The sequence below is a fragment of the Lepidochelys kempii genome, chromosome 13 (genome assembly GCF_965140285.1).
Source record: "Lepidochelys kempii isolate rLepKem1 chromosome 13, rLepKem1.hap1, whole genome shotgun sequence".
In the NCBI taxonomy this organism is placed as follows: domain Eukaryota; kingdom Metazoa; phylum Chordata; order Testudines; family Cheloniidae; genus Lepidochelys; species Lepidochelys kempii.
Window position 1 is genome coordinate 37,308,809 of NC_136392.1, and position 19,748 is coordinate 37,328,556.

Consider the following 19,748-nt stretch of genomic DNA (forward strand, 5'->3'; position numbering starts at 1 on the left):
TGATCACACTCCCCTCCGTTTGGCTCTCTCTGTCTGGTAACAGGGGCAGTGCTGGCCAGCGCTCCCCAGGACCGGGAGATGCCATGTTGCTGATCCCTGTCTGGCTAAAGGCCAGATTTGTCTGAGTCAGAGGCACGAGAGAGATTCCCAGAGCTGCCCTCAGATGCCCTCGGTCCCTCCACCCTGACCCGCTGCAATAAGAGAGCCATGTTTCTTGTACATATTTGTCCATTCCAAGCCCAGAAGGGGCCACAGTGCTCGACCCTTTTAACCCCTGTGTAGTCCCAGCCCTGCGACATCCGTGAGTTAATTCCGGCTCGAAGTAGAGCAGAGCTGTTGGAGAAATATTCCGGCCCAGCGTGAGTCACACATTGCCAGGTGTTGAGCATCCCCAGGTGATGTCCAGCTGTGCAGACTCAGCTGGGCCTGACCCTCCCCCAGTCCATGCAGGGCGGTCTCCAGAGAGCCACGTGGCAGAGAGTTTGACACTGAGGTTTTCTGTTCTCCCACCCAGCCGTGTCTCCCAGCTGTGTGAGAAGCACTTTCTTCCCTGATCTGGTGCAGAGGGTGCTGCTGCTAACCCTGCTCAACGTGGCTGTTCTCTTCCCCGCAGGGTTCAGGCTGGTGGGGATGGGGGGGATGGGGCATAGGGAGCAGAGCTTTGCACAGGGCTCAGTGGAAGGGCCTGGGGCTGCTTCCCCAATACAGCAATCCTGGGGTGGGGGGCCGTGAAAGGAGGCAGCTTCTCCTCACCGTCTTGCCAGACCCCACCGGCCCGGTGGAGTGGGAAGCAGAGCAGGGGCAGCTGTTTTCATAGATCCGTGGGGATCCTGTCTGTGTTAGGGAAGCTTCCTACCCAGGAATATCACCCACCCATCGTGGGCGTGTGACATCCCCTGGAAGCCACATGCAGGGTAACAACCTCCTACGGCTGCCAGCTAACAGCCTCGCCCCTTTAGCTCAAGGACTGTGCCCCAGGGCTGGGGTCAACCACAGAGCCGGGAGGCGATTGCAGCAGCACCCTTGTGAGTCCGCCCAGATTCCCAACTCTTCCTGCAGCACTAGCTAGCCCAGGAGAGCTGTGAACACAGCTGGCGCCTCCGGCCGCCTGTGCAGGGCCCCGCAACTTCGGGGCTGTTCTATTACCTGGGCAGAGACAGGCACCTCCAGGGCTTGGCACAGACCTGTCCTGTCCCATCCCCCGTCCCCCACCCTGGCTAGTTCTAGGCTGCTGGGGAGGCTCTGCCGGAGGGATTGCGCTTGATTAACGGGGCGGGTGTTGCAAGGGAAGGGTGAGTCTGGAAAGATAAAAACCCCCATGGCCACAGGGGCAGATCTGACCTGGGACATGTGGGGCAGGTAGGGTGACCAGATGTCCCTATTTTATTGGGACAGTCCCGATTTTGGGGGCTTTTTCTTATATAGGCATCTATTACCCCCCATCCCCATCCCGGTTTTTTACACTTGCTTTCTGGTCGCCCTCGGGGCAGGGTTTCAACAGAGCTCCACAGCCACCGACCTCGATGGGATGCTCCAGTGAACTCAGTGGGGTGGGAGGGGATTGTCAGTGATCTCCTCCTTAGCTGGGTCAAAGAGGAGGGGGCAGGGAACCTGGGCTGGCTGGGTTGAAGGGCCAATCGGAGCAGCAGAGGGCTGAGTTGAGTTGAGGGGAGCGATGGGACAGGGTCCTTGATCAAACTCTCCAGCCTTATGGTGTCTCAAAGATGAGTTTTACCCATTCCCATCTCTCTGCCAGGCAAAATCATCGGGGGATGGGAAGCTGGGTGTCACTCCAGACCCCACATGGCCTTCGTCAAGATAGAGACAGGAGGAGATAGAAAAGGAGGCTGCAGAGGGTTCCTCATGTGGGAGGACGTGGTGGTGACAGCGGCTCCTTGTAACTGCAAACTGGGGTAAGAAATGCACCATCTGCCGTCCCCGAACCAGCCAGTCCCTGTCCTGGGGCTGGCCTCTTGTCCTTTTGGGCCACGAATGGCTTCAGGCACTGTTGTGCTGGGTACGGAAGGTGTCATCAATAGAGACCCTGATCTGCTGCTCCAGGAACGGTATTGTTACCCCCCTTGGCCTAAGCAGTCAGTGGGGTCTTACAGGATGTTTCCATTAGGAGGAGAAATTGCTGGTGGCATTAGATCTACTCTTCCATGAAATCCTTATTTTTACAAAGAATGTCCAAAGTCCTGTTTTTCTGAACACAGTCAGAGTTACGCAACAAGTGACTCACTTACTCACAGTCCCAAGCCTCCTTCAGCCAGCACTCAGTCCAAAAGCTCTCTCCCCCGGCTAAGCACAGGGTCACACTACCCATGCTTCTTTGGCTGTGGCTGGTGCCTTCTCTGGCTGCTTCTCTGCTCTTCCTGCTGCTTACCTCAGACACACACAGATCCATCAGTCAGTGCCCCAGCCCCTGTGTTTGCTAAATTGGTCCCTGGGGAAACCCCTTGGGTGAAACAGCTCAGCTTCTACTCCTCTGATGTGCCTGTGGCTATGCCTACATGACACAGCCTGTATCAGCCCAGCGTCCTAGAGCAGATGCAGCGTACTCTGACAAACAGGGTTTTTCTGCTGGTGTAAGAACACCACCTCCCCAAACGATGTTAGCTATTTCGACAATGGCCTTCTTCCATCCATAGAGCCACCTCAACACCGGGGGGTTGTCAGCACCGCTACGTTGGATAGGGATGTGGGGTTTTCCCACCTGTAGCCAACACAGCTAAGTTGTAAGTGTAGGCCAGGCCTGTGTGATGGGTGGTGATTCTAGTGCAGTGGTTCCCAAACTTTAACAACCCGTGAACTCCTTTCACTAAAATGTCAAGTCTTGCGAACCCCGCTCCAAAAAAATTAATATTTCCAGGGATTTTCTCCCTTACCTGAGCATAAATTATAAAAACAGTGATCCTGGAAATTGTTTTTTATGACAGGCTTTTTATGACACACTATTTATTATTAATTATTATTTATCATTACAGTATTAGTTTTATTACATTATGAAAATGGCAACACTCTTCCAAGATCTCAGTTTCATAGCTTGTATCACTTTGATTAAGCCTGTTATAAGACAAGGCTCCTATGTTTCATCAAAGAGTATCAGATGTGAAACAGCATGAAGGTATTTAAGAAGCCAACTCAAATAAAGAGTTCCTCCTATGCGAGTATTCGAGCGGTGAGCAGTCCAAGCAAACAACGCATGTTAAAACAAAGCTTAAACTTGTTCTTCATAATAATTTTAAAAACAACACTAGCAGCCTATTTAATTTTAAAAACAGCAAAAAATATCCACCTTTCTTTCCATTTCTTATAAGGAGTCTTGAAGTTTAAATCTCCTCAGTGTGATGGATGCGCTTGCTTTGATCTGCATAGCTCTTGGAAGTCCCCAGAGCTCCGGGCTACCGACCCCATGCTGCCCAGAGTCCCTAGGGATGGTCTGTCCGCCATTAGGGAATTTTTGCCTGAGACCCCCCTCTAATGTTTCACGAACCCCAGTTTGGGAACCACTGTTCTAGTGATTCAGCTTCCTCATTACCTAAACAAGCTTATAATCATAGCATCATAGAACTGGAAGGGACCTTGAGAGGTCATCTAGTCCTGTCCCCTACACTGATGGCAGGACTAAGTATTATCTAGACCATCCCTGACAGGTGTTTGTCCAACCTGCTCTTAAAAATCCCCAATGATGGAGATTCCACAACCTCCCTAGGCAATTTATTCCCGTGCTTAACCACCCTGACAGTTAGGAAGTTTTTCCTAATGTCCAACCTGAACCTCCCTTGCTGCAGTTTAAACCCATTGCTTCTTGTCCTATCCTCAGAGGTTAAGGAGAATATTTTTTCTCCCTCCTCCTTATAACAACCTTTTAGGTACTTGAAAACTGTTATCATGTCCTCTCTCAGTCTTCTCTTCTCCAGACTAAACAAACCCAGTTTTTTTCAATTTTCCCTCATAAGTCACGTTTTCTAGACTTTTAATCATTTGTGTTGCTCTTCTCTGGACTTTCTCCAATTTGTCCACATCCTTCCTGAAATGTGGCGCCCAGGACTGGACACAGTAATCCAGTTGAGGCCTAATCAGTGCAGAGTAGAGCAGAAGAATTACTTCTTGTGTCTTGCTGACAACACTCCTGCTAATACAGCCCAGAACAATGTTTCCTTTTTTTTGCAACAGCGTTACACTGTTGACTCATATTTAGCTTGTGGTCCACTATGACCCCCGGATCCCTTTCCGCAGGACTCCTTCCTAGGCAGTCATTGCCCATTTTCTATGTGTGTAACTGATTGTTCCTTCCTAAATGGAGTACTTTGCCTTTGTCCTGACTGAATTTCATCCTATTTACTTCTTTCTTACTTACATTTCTCCAGTTTGGCCAGATCATTTTGAATTTTAATGGCTTCTGTACATTGATCCTGGGTGCAACACTATGGTTAACCTCATTAAAGTGGGTGGCTCTAATGATCCATGATTGAATCCATTGTATTGGCCGGTCTGCAGCACCTGCATCCTCCTTGTATTTCACAGCACCATCACTGTGCTGCTGGGGGCCCACAATGTTGAAATAGGTGAACTGGGGAGGCAGGAGGTCTGGGTACATCACCGAATCCTTCACCCAGAATTCAATGATGAGACGGATGAAAAGGACCTCATGCTGCTGCAGGTACTTCCCGCTTTGCATCACCCTGGTCCCAATGATGTAGGTTCCATCATATCACCTCACCCCCAGTGACCTCATATAGCTGCAGGTACCATCCCCATCCTGTCACTGCACCCCCAGTGACCTCACACTGCTTCAGATACCACCCCATCCCATCCCCCCCACCCCCAGTGACTTCACATTGCTGCAGGTACCACCGCTGTCCCACCACCTCATTCCAGTGGGCACATGGACTCACAAAGTTGTACATGTTTCACGGGGAAGCCCCACCTGATCCCATCTGGCCCCATGCCCCCAGGACAGGACCCATCCTCCAACAGGAGTTTGATTTCCCTTCTCTCTCTCTCTCCCATCACAGCTGAGGGACGAGACCAATCTGACCCACACTGTGGGCACCATCCCCCTGCCCCGGTGACAGGTGTAGGAGGGGTGTAGCAGGGTGCTGGTGCAAGAGCATCTAATTAGCCCGGTCAGCTCCAATCAAGGGAAGCAGATTTGGGGCTGACGGAAAAGTCCTGATGCCGGCCTGAGGATTGGCAGCACCTGCCGGCCTGACAAGCCAAGGGCTATAAAGGCTGGGAAGGAGGCAGGCAGCAAGGGAGAGGTCAGTCAGGGAGGGAGCTGGAAGCCTCCTGGCTGAAGACTGATTCTGCCTGTAAACAGAGGAAACCCTGTAAAGACTATATCGTTTGGCACTGGTGGTGGGACAAGGCTAGGTGAATAAAGACACGGGTGTGGCACAACCCTCAAGTCTCTCCGAGCCTGATTTGGGAGGGCAAGCAGGCCCAGGAAGAGGGGCTGGTCATGCACCCCATTACAAGGGGGGTGTGCAGCGTGGCGGGCTGGGGCCTGACTACTACCAAGGAAAATGCCTAGCCCTCCCCAACTCTGCAGGAGGTGGAACTGAAGATCATGGGCAAGGGCATGTGTCTTCCTCAACCATATCCGCACTATGCCCTGTCCAGGATGCTGTGTGTGGGGGATCCCCAGAAGAGGAAGGCATCATTCCCGGTGAGTGTGGGACACGGACATGCGGCGCCCGGAACAAGAGGCTGCTAGAACTGGACACTGGCAGGGCTGGGCAGAATTGGGAGAACCAGGATCCATGGCGAACCAGTCAGAAACCAGGAACTGGAACTGGACTAGATCCTAGCACTAAAGGCTGTAGGACAGAAATCGGGGACCAAAATTGGCCAGCTCCTAGGAATCAGGGATGGAGGCTAGGAATCAGGGACAAGAACTAGGCTGGTCTTTTAAATATGGAATGGATCCTAATTATTTTGGGACAGGAACTGGCAAGATCATAGAAATCAGGGGTGGAAATGAGCTGCATGTTCAATAGGTTCTAGAAATCAGGGACAAGAATCAGCCACATCGTGGAAATCAGGGATGGATCTAAACAGTGAGGGACAGATCCTAGAAATCAGGGTTAGGAATCAGCTGGATCCTAGGAAATAAAAAGGGGAATTGCTGAATCGAGAACCCAAGGGTGGATCTGAGAAATCAGTAGGAAATCCTAGAAATCAAGGGCAGGAGTCAGCCAGATGCTGGAAATCAGGATTTGGAATCAGGGATGGGAATTGAGCAGGTTAAAGAAATTTGTGATGGATGCTAGAAATCAGACACAGGAACTGGCCAGATTCTAGAAATCAGGGACATGGTCCAGCTGGATCCCTGGACCTTGGGGTGGGAACTCCATGCAAGTCCTCAGAGTGACTTGACCATGAGACCCCAGAAAGAGGGGTACAGAGCTGGATTTCAGGACCATGAATACAGAATGCAGCCCGCCCTTTGCTTGGACATCTGTAAACCCATACCTGGTGTTTGCTTCTCAAGCATCTCCAGAGGCCCCCTGGTCTGTGACGGGAAGGCCCAGGGCATTGTCTCCCAGGGCAAACCTGATGGGTCAGCACCCCAGGTTTTCACCAGGGTCTCCAAATACGTCCTGTGGATCAAGAAAACTGCACAAGCTGATGCCATAGATGGGAGCATTCATCTCTTCTCGCGTGATTGGACAGACAGTTGAGTATTGCAGAGGCATGACTGGCTGGCTGGCTGGGTATTGCAGATGGATGGATGGATGGATGTGTAGCCAATGGTTTTAGTTGATTGTTCATTTATTGTGTGATGTTATGATTAACTAATATGTTAGGTCATATGTAATCATTGTATACAAAATAGAGTTAAATTGTAGGATTATAGAAGGATAAGATTGATCAGTAGTGAGACGTGATAATTAGGTACACCTTGTACCTTGCTGGTCTGGCTCCTTCGGGACGTGACCGGTCGCGAACCAGAGAATTTACAGGATCAGGAGAGGCCAATGTCTGTCCCTCTGCTGCCGGGCACAGAGCTCTGCTCTGACCTGAGAGGGGCCGGCATTGACGGAGTGGGGATGGGAGTGGGGGCGCTGTGGGGAAGAGGCAGGGCAGCTGCAGAGCCCCACGGCCAGGGCGACACTGCATCCCCTCTCAGTCAATGGTGCTCCAGTGCGAGGTTCTGCAGCCGCCCTGCCTCTTCCCCCGAGTCCCCCACCCATCTCTGCTCTTCTCCCTGAAGGAGAAGGATGGATGGATGGATGGATGGATGGATGGATGGATGGATATTGCAGAAGGATAGATTGATAGATGGTAGAGGGAAGGGTGGATATTGCAAGAAGATGAACAGATGGATATTGCAGAAGAATGGATGGATCGATGATGAATTGATGTTGAAGAAGATCGGATGGATGTGGCAGATAGGAAGACAGACAGATGTATATTGCAGAGGAAAGATGGACAGAGAGCTACTGGTGATCCAGAGAAATGAACAACAACCAGTCAAGCCTGCCATGAGATCTCCCTCCAGTCAGAACTTACTCTTATTTTTTTTCCAAGGCTGCAGTCTCTGCCCTAGCCGTATAGATTCCTTTCTATGTTTCTTCCCCACTATCTTTTTAAAATTCATATGGACGTCCTGTGCTGACATCCCATTGCGTCCATATAACTCTGTGGGGATTTTCAGGGATGGGAACAGGGGGTTCCGAGCTCGTAGCTTTCTGCCATGTTATATCGCGATTCCTAGAGAGGGCAGCTCACCTACTTACCAAATCAGCAGTCGGGGTCACCAGTGTTGTCAGTTGTTGGCCATTCTCTGTGTGTGCTGCACCAGCTCTGGCCAGGTAGCCCGTACAGCAGACTTCTATCGACCTGTCCAACGAAACCCCAGACTCGGTTCAGTGGGAGAGGCGCTTGGCCAGGTTTATTACTAACAGAGCACGGTATTCTTGTCAGCAAGTTAAGGAAGTATGGGCTGGATGAATGCACTATAAGGTGGATAGAAAGCTGGCTAGATTGTTGGGCTCAACGGGTAGTGATCAATGGCTCCATGTCTAGTTGGCAGCCGGTATCAAGTGGAGTGCCCCAAGGGTCAGTCCTGGGGCCGGTTTTGTTCAATATCTTCATAAATGATCTGGAGGATGGTGTGGATTGCACTCTCAGCAAATTTGCGGGTGATACTAAACTGGGAGGAGTGGTAGATACGCTGGAGGGGAGGGATAGGATACAGAAGGACCTAGACAAATTGGAGGATTGGGCCAAAAGAAATCTGATGAGGTTCAATAAGGATAAGTGCAGGGTCCTGCACTTAGGACGGAAGAACCCAATGCACAGCTACAGACTAGGGACCGAATGGCTAGGCAGCAGTTCTGCGGAAAAGGACCTAGGGGTGACAGTGGACGAGAAGCTGGATATGAGTCAGCAGTGTGCCCTTGTTGCCAAGAAGGCCAATGGCATTTTGGGATGTATAAGTAGGGGCATAGCGAGCAGATCGAGGGACGTGATCGTTCCCCTCTATTCGACATTGGTGAGGCCTCATCTGGAGTACTGTGTCCAGTTTTGGGCCCCACACTTCAAGAAGGATGTGGATAAATTGGAGAGAGTCCAGCGAAGGGCAACAAAAATGATTAGGGGACTGGAACACATGAGTTATGAGGAGAGGCTGAGGGAGCTGGGATTGTTTAGCCTGCAGAAGAGAAGAATGAGGGGGGATTTGATAGCTGCTTTCAACTACCTGAAAGGGGGTTCCAAAGAGGATGGCTCTAGACTGTTCTCAATGGTAGCAGATGACAGAACGAGGAGTAATGGTCTCAAGTTGCAGTGGGGGAGGTTTAGATTGGATATTAGGAAAAACTTTTTCACTAAGAGGGTGGTGAAACACTGGAATGAGTTACCTAGGGAGGTGGTAGAATCTCCTTCCTTAGAGGTTTTTAAGGTCAGGCTTGACAAAGCCCTGGCTGGGATGATTTAACTGGGAATTGGTCCTGCTTTGAGCAGGGGGTTGGACTAGATGACCTTCTGGGGTCCCTTCCAACCCTGATATTCTATGATTCTATTAATGCCGTATACCTGCTACAGGTGCACTCAACACATATATGCCCGAGACAAGGGACTCGGCTCAGTGAGGCCGGGACTTTCTGCTCCCCCCCTCAGCCAGACAAAGACACACCCTCTGTGACCCCCCCTTTTATACACTGACACAAACAATTTATGTATTGCCCCTCTGATGTGGTTGGTTACCACACTTTACCTGTTGGTTTTCTCAAAACACCTCTCTCCTTCACCCTGTCATCCTGACCTTATCTTTAGGAGGGGTCGGTGTGTCCCTGTATCATCTTCAGGGAGTGTGTTTAACTTGTGTTGGGGGTGTTTACCTTGTATTGCAGTGTTCTGGCACGATCCTTCGGGAATGTGCTTGTGTGAATGATTAGTGCCTAGAATTGCTCGGTTTTTTGCCATGGCAGCCCTGGTCTTGGCAAGTTTATGTATTGGACAGTGAACCTGCAAGCAGGCATCTGCTTAGTAACAGGGCCTGAGTTTTGGTTATAGCCTGATTCTTGCTAACTTTACTTTAACTCAGCAGGGCCTGACTTAAATTAAGGCCTTAGGTCTAACACCAGGATCCTTATAGCAGGCCTCATGTCTCAGGATCTCTCTTCTGATAACATCCTCTATGTCCATCCACCCCTTCACTCTATCCATCCCTCCCTCCCCATCCACACCCTTCTATCAATCCATCCTGCCATCCGTCTCTCCCTCTCTCCCTACACATATGGAAGTCTCCATCCCTCCCTCCCTCTCCACACACCCCCTCCATCCATCCGTCCATCCCCTGACAGTGTTACCCATTGCTGTAGTAACTCAGGTCTGTTCATGCCTTCACCTCTGCCATGTTTGCCTGTTAATTTCACTCTGTCTTCTGTCTGCCAGAATCAATGGAGTCTAGTGACATTCAGCCTTTGTCAATGTATAATTCCTTCCAGGGCCTTTAGAACTGGCCACCGCTATCATAGACAGCCAGGCCGGCATGTGCAAAGCCACCTGCAGGAGTGAGGTGTCCAAATGCCATTGACTTTCATTGGGTGTTTGGCCCCTAACACCCTGGCACCCCGTTTCACAATACCCAGTCCATCTCGTCAAGTGCTGGGGCTCAATCCCATGGAAGCTCAGCGCCCAGCATCTCCTAATAGGGGAAATGGAGAGATTTTCAGAAGCGCCAAAAATGCAGTGGGTTCCCCTAGTACATATGGCCAGGAGCAGGTACACACAGGAGTCCACTCAGCCCCTCACCCAGTTCAATGGGAACAGCTTCTTATGGAATCCAGCCTCACCCTGGACAGCTACCCAGGGTGGGGAATGGACATGGGGCCTTTCCCTTCTAAGGGCAGTCGGTTCCAATAAAGCCCCAGGGTGGGGACTGGCTGGCTCAGGAGCATGGGGATGGGACATGGGGCCTTTTCCCTCTCAGAGCACCAACTCTCCCAGACAAGACTGGCTGGCTCAGCAGGGTTGAGAATCTGATTACCGGTAATTGTTTTGGGTCTGGTCCCCAATCTGGGTGTCTGTGGGAAGTGGTGCTGTCACAGATGGGGGGATCTAGTCTCCCTCACCCATATCCCTCCCTCCAGCTCACACCCACACTGCGAGGTAGGGGGAGCTTTGAGAAGGATCAAGGGCTGGTTCCCACCAGAGATTGAGCTGACAGTTGGTCAAATCATGACTCCCACCACAGTAGTACCAAGCCAGGGCGAGAGCTCAGACTCTGTTGTTAGCTACCGAACCATTTCCCCCAGATTCACTCTAGATGTGCGCGGTACCCAGCCGTGCACAGGTGCTAGGAGCACCAGGGGGTCCCAGCTAGGTGGGTCCCCAGCTGTGCCTGGCCCCAGAACGGGCAGCCCCCCATTGGGCAGGGCTCCAGGGGCTCAGCTGTGGAGGGGGGTGACCCAGTTGGGCTGTATATTCCGCCCCCCGACCAGGAGCAAAGATGGCCAAGGACCACCGGGCAGGTAGAAACATCACACTGAGGTGCCCCCTCCATCCCCATCTCTGCTCCAGCCCAGGTGCCTGGAGGAAGAGGCCAACAAAGCTGGATCAGCGGATGTCTCAGCCCTAGCCACATGCCCCAACAGGCATGTGCACAGACCGGGGGGTGGGGGGTATCAATGCAAGCTGCATCAGGGGGCAGCTCTGCCCCATATGTGCACACCGCTCCAGGCTCTGGAAGGCGACTAGCCACAGAAGAACCTTCTTCCAGCTCCTTCACCGGGGCACAAGGAGGGAGGGGGGTGGCGTTGCTTTGCAAGATGCAGGCCAGCGAGTCTGTGAGCCTGCGAGTGGTGAATGCCCCAGCCAGACACAGGAGCCCTCCTGTTGCAGAGAGATGCTGAGATGAGGCCGAGTTGACCACAGCACAGGCCTCAACTGGCCCCTCCTCTTAGCAGCTGAGCCACCTCCCCCAGCACAGCAGGTCAGCAGGGCACTGCCCAGCGTGAGCGCAGCCCTGCGATGCCCATGGCCCCACCAGAATGGACTCAGGGGCTGAGAGGTCCCAGATGGCAGCTCCCCTTTTCCACCCTCACCCCCAAGTTGATGTGGTGGGGGGGTCCAAGAGCTGAGGTGGGAGAGCCCTCACCCACATCCCGGAGCACATGGCCCTGAGGTTTCCTGCCTTGCATTCCCAGTGCTGATCCAGACCTCTAACCCATCTCCCAGGCAGATGTTCCCTCCCCAGCTGCGCCCTGACAATGTTGCTCGTACTCCTGCTCCCCAGGGCTCAGGCTGGTGATTGGGGGGGTCATAGTGGCCCCGATGTGCACAGTCCCCAGGAGGTTCACGGCCCCAAACATGCATGGCCCCTGGACTATAGCACCCCAGATATGCACAGGCCCAGGGGTGCAGGGCCCAAGAAGTGCATAACCTCAGAGGGTGCAGGGCCCCACAAATGCACAGCCTCCAGGAGTGCAGAGCCCCAGATGTGAATAGCCCTGCGGTTAAGGGGGCCCAGATGTGCACAGTCCAGGGGTATAGGAAGCCACATGTGCACAGCCTCATGGGGTACAGGGCCTCACATGTGCTCAGCCCCCAAGGGTGCTAGGCCCCATATCTGCTCAGTCCCCAGGGTATTCAGGGCCCCAGAGCTGCACAGTCTCCAGGAGTACAGGGCTTCAAATGTACAAAGCCCCAGGGGGTGCAATTCCCCATATATGCACACCCCCAGAGGCTCTAGGGCCCCACATGTGCACAGCCCCAAAGGTTTACTTTCTGCTAGCTCTGCAGGGTGGCTGGTGACTGCCTTACTCTATGTGTGAACTCCTCCCCGGCAGGATCCAGGGGATGTGGTTTACCCTGAGCCAAGCGTCACCCGTCCTATAAGTGACCCCAGAGACAGACACGTTGTCTCCTTCCCCAGACGCCTTCTGACGATGCTGCTGCTGCTCCTGTTTCCCATGGTCTTTCTCCTGCCCCCTGGGGCTCAGGCTGGTGAGTGCAAGAGGGGATAGGCCCCCCTTGGCCTCAGAGGTAGTAGAGCTTGGCACTACTGGAGCTGTCTGCAAACCATGGCTCCTCCCCAGAGTCAGATGCTTCCACTGGGGCCATTGGAGTGTCCCCAGCATCCAGCTGGAGTGCTGTGGGGCTCCAGGGGCTATTGGTGTTTGCCCAGGACCCAACTAGGGAGCCTCAGGTCCGTGGGGCCTGGGGGCAGTTATCAGTGTGTGTGTGCCCAGAACAAAGCTAAGGTGCCCCTGAGCTTTGGGGTCTGGGGGCATCAGTGTATGCCCAGGACCCATCTGGGGAGGCATGGGGTCTGGGGGCAGGTGTGCAGGGACCTAAAGGGGCAAGGGGAGAGGAGGGGGTTGATGCTACCATAATAAATCCCCTGAGAGGGAGGCAACGCACAGAAATTCAATACGTTGCTGATGTGAACGGCCAACTCCTAGACAGGAAATGCAGGTCTGTGCAGTCTGTATGGTTAGAGCCGGGGAAGAGGGGCTAGGAGCCGGGACTCCTGGGTTCATTTTCCAATTCCACCAAACTCTGGTCTCGGACTGGGTCTGTTCAGTGCCTAGGACAATGGGGGCCTTGATCTTGGTTAGCGGAGGGATACACCAGCTGGCTGGATCGGGAACCTGAATTAAATCCTTCTCTTGACACGTCTGCCAGGGGAGATCATTGGAGGACAGGAAGCCCAGCCTCACTCCAGACCCTACATGGCCTTTGTAAGAATACAGAGAGAAGGAAAGGGAGGAAACATGTGTGGAGGGTTCCTGATCCGGGAGGACGTGATGGTGACGGCAGCTCATTGTAACTGCAACCTTGGGTAAGAAATGCAAGATCCCTGCCCCTTAGCCAGCCATTCTCCGAACATGGGGCCAGGTCAAAGGAAAGGCCCTGGAGTGCTGGCATGATCTACACACACCCACTTTAACAAGGTTAATGGCCCATGCCTGAATCCAGAGTATTGGCCTGTCTGCAGCACCTGCATCCCCTTGTATTTCACAGCAACATCTCCGTGCTGCTGGGGGCCCACAACTTTGAAATAGATGAACTGGGGACGCAGAAAATCTGGGTACGGCGCCGAATCCCCCACCCAGAATTCAATGACGAGACGTTTGAAAATGACCTCATGCTGCTGCAGGTACTGGCCATATCTCAGCCCCCACCCCAGTGACCTCACACTGCTGCAGGTATCACCCCATCTCATCACTCCACTGTGACGGATTCCCCTTGGGGTGCTGCTTAGAACTGGGTACCACTGGGGTACCACTGAGCCCACCTGACCCAAAAGCCTGGGCTCCCTTTACACTGTAATGGTGTGACAGGCTCTCAAATCCCCTCTAGCATAAATACATGTAGGGACACATCCAGCTGCAGCTTCACAACGATGCTGAGATCAGCACTGCATGGGAAGGATTGGCTAAGGAACTGCCCAATACTCAGGTGCACACCCCTATCTAGAGACTAAATCCAAAATTGCACCGTCTTGTCCTGCACAGAGAACTATACAGCGTAAGGTCATGAAATTCACCCCCTCCCTCAATGTGGAGGGGGATACGCACAGCTTTCTGCCCCAAGTTATAATTTCCATATACACACTGGGTTTTAAACAAAACAAAACAAGTTTATTAACTACAAAAAAATAGATTTTAAGTGATTATAAGGGATAGCAAACAGATCAAAGTAGATTACCTAGGAAATAAGACAAATATGCAATCTAAGCTTAATATACTACACTGCTTACAAGTAGAAAATTCCCACCCTAAATGTTGTTTTAGCAGATTGCAGAGATTCTTGAAGGGCAGTTGCATTTGCCTGCAGCTTAAAACTTCAGATATTTTATTTACAGGCTAGACAGTCTTCCAGCCTGAGCTCAGTCATTCTGCCCTCATTCAGTCTTTGTTTCTTAGATGTTTACAGCCATCATCCTGGACGGGGATTCAGTGAAGAACGAGCCATGATTATGTCACTCCCTTGCCTTAAATAGGTTTTACATATGGCGGGAATTTTTTGTCTTCCAGTGTGATTCCCACCCCTGGTCAGTGGAAAAATACTGATATTATCATGAAGTCCAGTACCAGGTGGCTTCATCACATGAACCTGCAGCCATAACATAAAGGCTGTTTGCAGTGTTCCCAGGAAGGCTTGCCTAGGAAGGCTCCTCAGTAAGAGATTAGCATCTTCTAAGACCTATTATTCTTCCTAATGGTCCTTACCAGACATCAATCTAGACTGATTGCTTTCTGTCTAGTGGATATTCCCCAGGTGTAAACACATTTGTAATAGGTGCATAGACGATATTCCTAACTTCAGATACAAAAATGATACATACATATAAATATGATAGTCATGTTCAGTAAATCATAACCTTTCCAATGATATCTCACATGCCTTATTTTGCACAAAATATATCATAATTGTCCCATACTCATACCCTAACATTACTATGAAGAAGATGGGTGTGATGGGCTCGGTCACAGAGATCCCCTAGGCCCTGTCACCTGATGTGCTGAAATTACCTCTGAGCCCATTTTTCCTGCCAGCCTAGGCCTCCAGAACGCTGCCTGGTTGAGCCAGACATGCTAGCCTGCTGCAACACAGACACAGACACAGAATCCGGGCCACATCCCCAAAGCTGCAGACCTTAACTGAAAACAGCTCAGCAGGTCACCTGTCTCCAGCATTCAGACACCTAGCTCTCCGTGGGATCCAAATCCCAAATAAATCCATTTTACTCTGTATAAAGTTTATACAGGGTAAACTCGTTAAATGTTCGCCCTCTGAAGCACTGAAAGAGAGATTTGCACAACTGTTTGCCCGCCTGCCCCCCCCCCCACTCCTCCAGGTAAAAATTACTACACTGGGTTTATTAATAAACAAAAGTGATTTTATTAAGTATAAAAAGTAGGATTTAAGTGGTTTTTAGCAATAACAGACAGAACAAAGGTTTCAGAGTATTCACAGAGAAAAATAAAACAAAACACGCAAGGCTAAGCTGCATACACTAAGAAATCAGTCACAAATGATAACTTCTCACCCTAGATGTTACTTCAGGTAAAATCCTTCTCAGGTCAGTTGCCTTTTCTAACCTGGGTCCAGCCTGTTCTCACCCAACCCTGTGGTTACAGTCCTTTTGTTTCCAGGTGCTTGCAGGTATCTCTGCGGAGTTGGGGGGCCACCTCTTAAGCCAGCTGAAGACAGCTGTTGTTTGCTTCCCTCACTTTATATAGAACTTCCCGAAGGCAGGAAACCTTTATGTGAAATCCCACTCCCTCTGGAAAAGTACCAGATTCCAGATGGAATTCAGTATCAGGTGAGAGGGTCACATGTCACTGTAAGGCCCCCAGCCTCCGTTCTTCCTGGGTGGGCCCACAGGTCACAGGGAGGCTTGCAGGTAATCAGGGCCATTCACAGGTCATTGTTTCTGAAGCACCTTTAATGGCTTCCACTTCAGGTGTTTGCATCAGCAATACGAGTTTATGTCTTGTTCGCCTACCGCCAGACATGGAAACAATCCATGCAAACAAATAGGGTGAACACACTCAGTGGATTATAAGCTTTCTAATGATACCTTACAAGGGGCATTTAGCGTACAGCAGTTATGTCATATTCATAAGCATATTTTCATAAACCGTATGGAGTGCAATGTCACAATGGGGTGTAATGCCACCCTGACCCCCAGTGAATCCACACTACTGCAGGTACCACTTTCATTCCATCCCCCCCCCCCCACTGACCCCCCCACTGCAGCATGTAGCATCACAGTCACATCACCCCTCCACCAGTGACCTCACTCTGCTGCAGATATCACTCTGTCCCATCACCAAGCCCCCTGTAGCCACATGGCATCACAGATTTGCACAGTTCTCATGGGGATGCCCCACCTGGTCTCATCTAGCACCATCCCCCCAGGATAGGATGCATCCCCCAAGAGGAGTTTGATTTCCCTTCTCTCTCCCGCCCTTCACCCTGCATCACAGCTGATGGACAAGGCCAAGCTGACCCAGACTGTGGGCACAATTCCCCTGTCCCAGAAGAAGGTGAAGAAGGGGGCAGTGTGCAGCGTGGCTGGCTGGGGCCAGACCAGTAGCAAGACAAACTCCCAGCCCTCCTCGACCCTGCAGGAGGTGGAACTGATGGTCATGGACAAGAAAATGTGTCTGTCTCAGCCCTATCTGCACTATGTCCCATCCAGGATGCTGTGCGTGGGGGACCCCCAGGAGAGGAAGTCGCCATTCCTGGTGAGTGTGGGACAGGGGCACACAGTGCCTGGGACAAGGTGCTGCTAGAACAGGAGACCGACAGGGCTGGGCAGAATGGGGAGAGTCAGGATCCATGGTAAGCCAGGCAGATCCTGGGAACCAGGAATCAGAATTGCCCAGATCCTAGGAATCAGGAATGGAGGCTAGAAATCAGGGACAAGAACCAGGCAGTTCTTTCAAATGAGGAATGGATGCTAATAATTTGGGACAGGAACTGGCAAGATCACAGAAATCAGGGACAGAAATCATCTGGATATTCAACAGGTTCCAGAAATCAGGGACATGAATCAGCCACATCCTGGAAATCAGGGATGGATCTTAATCGTGAGGGAAAGATTCCAGAAATCAGGTTTGGAAATCAGACTGATCCTAGGAGTCAGAAAGGGGAATGGCTGAATCAAGAACCCAAGGTGGATCTGAGAAACAAGCAGGAGATCCTAGAAATCAAGGGCAGGAGTCAGCCAGATGCTGGAAATCAGGATTCGGAATCAGGGACAGGAATTGAGCAGCTTAAAGAAATCGGGGATGGATGCTAGAAATCAGACACCAGAATCGGGCAGGTTCTAGAATTCAGCGACAGGGGTTGGTTGGGTCATGGGGTGGAAGCCCTGGGCATGTCCTGGGAGTGACTTGACTGTGAACCCCCAGGAAGTGGGTTACAGAGGTGGATTTCAGGACCGTGAATACAGAATGCAGCCCACTCTTTGCTTGGACATCGGTAACCCTGTGCCTGGTATTTACTTCTCAGGGCGACTCTGGGGGCCCACTGGTCTGTAATGGGAAGGCCCGGGGCATAGTCTCCCATGGCAGCGGTGACTGGTCAACTCCCAGTGTGTTTACCAGGCTCTCCATATACGTCCCGTGGATCAAGAAAACTCTGTGCAAGCTGAAGCCTTAGAGGGGAGCATCCATCTCTAGTATGAGTGGAGAGCTAGACAGGTATTGCAGAGCAATGGCTGGCTATTGCAGATGGATGGATGGATGTGTAGCCAATGATTTTAGTTGATTGATCATTTATTGTTTGATGTTATGATTCAACAACATGTTATGAGTTAAATTGTAGGATTACAGAAATATAAGATAGATCAGTAGTTAGAAGGGATAATTAGGTATTAGGGGTCTCAGTAAGGAGGGCTCAAACACAAGGTCTACAGGCTGAGGCCTGTAAGATAGTAGCTTATCCACCCTACGCCATAGGATTAAGAAATGGTTGACATAAGTGACCAAAGAATGACCCTATGCCACAAGATTACGGGGAAAGATGTACCCACATGTGGCGCTGCGAAAAATGAACACTAAGAGTAATTTTTTGCTTACAAGATCCCCGGCAGTGACATTTTTCTAACATGTGCCCTAACTGTAGGGTGCATAATGTGCATAAAAGCTAATGAGGCATAGTTGAAATCACATTATAAAAAAAGGATGCCCAGATCAGGAAAATTGAGCTTCCTATTGGAAACACCAGCAGGAACCACCCCTCTAGAGATGATCATTTGGCCAGGCATCCATCAGACCTTTAGAATATCATGAAACGATGTGAGTAGAAGTATATTTGTCACTTGTTCACCGGTCTTTATAGAATTTCTAGATGTTTGGGTAATCATAACTTTAACTGTAACTTCAATAAAACTTGTAAAACAGACAGGGCCTTTTATGCGTGAAATGTATGTGTGGTCACAACCCTTTGTCCTTGTGTTCCTAGAGACTCTAAATCTGAAGCAAGTAGCAGAGGTGACTTTCACTCTGTGAGTTTGAAACTGTAGCCACTAGAGCCGAACCTACGGTGGTGTAATACCACACTACAAAATTCCCTTTAAATGAAAGAAAAGGCAACAGATGGATGGATATTGCAGAAGGATGGATAGACAGAGGATGGATAGATACTGTGAAACAATGGATGGATGGACATGGCAGATGAGAAGGTAGAAGGATGGATGGATGGGCAATACAGAAGTATGGATGGATGGATGGATGGATGGATATTGCAGAAGGATGGCTGGATAGATGGATAGATGAATGGATGTATATTACAAGAGAATAGACGGATTGATATTGAAGAAGGATGGATGATCATGAATAGATACTGGTGAACGATGAATGGATGGACATAGTATATGAGAAGACAGATGGATATAGAAGAAGGATGTATGGAAGGATATTGCAGAGGAAAGGAGGACAGAAAGCTATTAATGTTCCAGAGAAATGAACAAACAATCGAGCCTGCCGTGAGATCTCCCTCCAGACAGAACTTACTCTTCTTATTTTCCAAGGCTACAGTGGCTGTCCTAGCCGTACAGATTCCATTATGTGTTTCTTTCACACTATCTTTCTAAAATTCATATGGATGTCCTATACTGACATCACAGCACCTCCATATCTCATCAAACTTTGTGAGGATTTGCAGGGAGGAGATAAGGGGGTTCCCTAGCTCATAGCTTTCTGCCACGTTAGTTCATGACTCCGACAGAGGGCAGCTCACCAATTTACCAGATTAGCGGTCGGGGTCACCAGGGTTGTCAGTTGTTGGCTGCATGTGCGTTCTCTCTGTGTGCTACACTGGCTCTGGCCAGGTAGCCCGTACAGCAGACTTCTATCAAACTGTCAAAGAAGACCACAGACACAGTTCAGCGGTGAAGGTGCTCGGCCAGGTTTATTGCCGACAAAGCACAGTATCACTGCCTTATATGTACTACTGGTACACTAAGACATTTATGCCTGTGACAATGGGCTCGGCTCATTGAGGGGGGTGAGTCTCCACTCCCCCCAAAACCAGGCAAAGACAACCCCTCTGTGACCCCCCTTTTATACACTGGTACAAATAAGGTATGTATTGCCCCTGTGATGTGGTTAGTTACCACTCTTTACTGTGTCCCTGATGGTTGGCTCAAAATATCTCTATCCATCACCCTTTCATCCTGACCTTATCTTTAGGAGAGTCGGTGTGTCCTTGTGTCACCTTCAGGAAGTGAGTTTACCTTGTATTAGGATGTTCTGGCACTGTCCTTCTGG

The 19,748-nt window shown here is 50.6% G+C and overlaps 1 protein-coding gene across 2 annotated transcripts; it reads left to right on the forward strand.

Moving 5' to 3' along the window:
- Positions 1-12,368: 12,368 nt before the first annotated feature.
- LOC140896638 (mast cell protease 3) lies at positions 12,369-18,381 on the forward strand. Of its 2 annotated transcripts, none has more exons than XM_073308562.1 (5): positions 12,369-12,462; positions 13,144-13,300; positions 13,483-13,618; positions 16,458-16,718; positions 17,488-18,381. In XM_073308562.1, exons 1-5 carry the CDS (start codon positions 12,405-12,407, stop codon positions 17,635-17,637), a joined length of 762 nt encoding a protein of 253 aa, XP_073164663.1. In that variant the 5' UTR covers positions 12,369-12,404; the 3' UTR covers positions 17,638-18,381. The 2 variants fall into 2 exon arrangements, with proteins under 2 accessions (XP_073164663.1, XP_073164664.1); XM_073308563.1 differs by having other exon boundaries at positions 16,602-16,718.
- Positions 18,382-19,748: the final 1,367 nt, after the last annotated feature.

What these genes read in the sequence shown, in the direction of transcription:
- LOC140896638 (XM_073308562.1), top strand. Translation starts at nt 12,405, where the DNA reads ATGCTGCTGCTGCTCCTGTTTCCCATGGTCTTTCTCCTGCCCCCTGGG. An exon ending in CATTGTAACTGCAACCTTGG is followed by an intron (nt 13,301 to 13,482) that starts GTAAGAAATGCA and finishes TGTATTTCACAG; the next exon opens with CAACATCTCCGTGCTGCTGG. An exon ending in ATGACCTCATGCTGCTGCAG is followed by an intron (nt 13,619 to 16,457) that starts GTACTGGCCATA and finishes CCTGCATCACAG; the next exon opens with CTGATGGACAAGGCCAAGCT.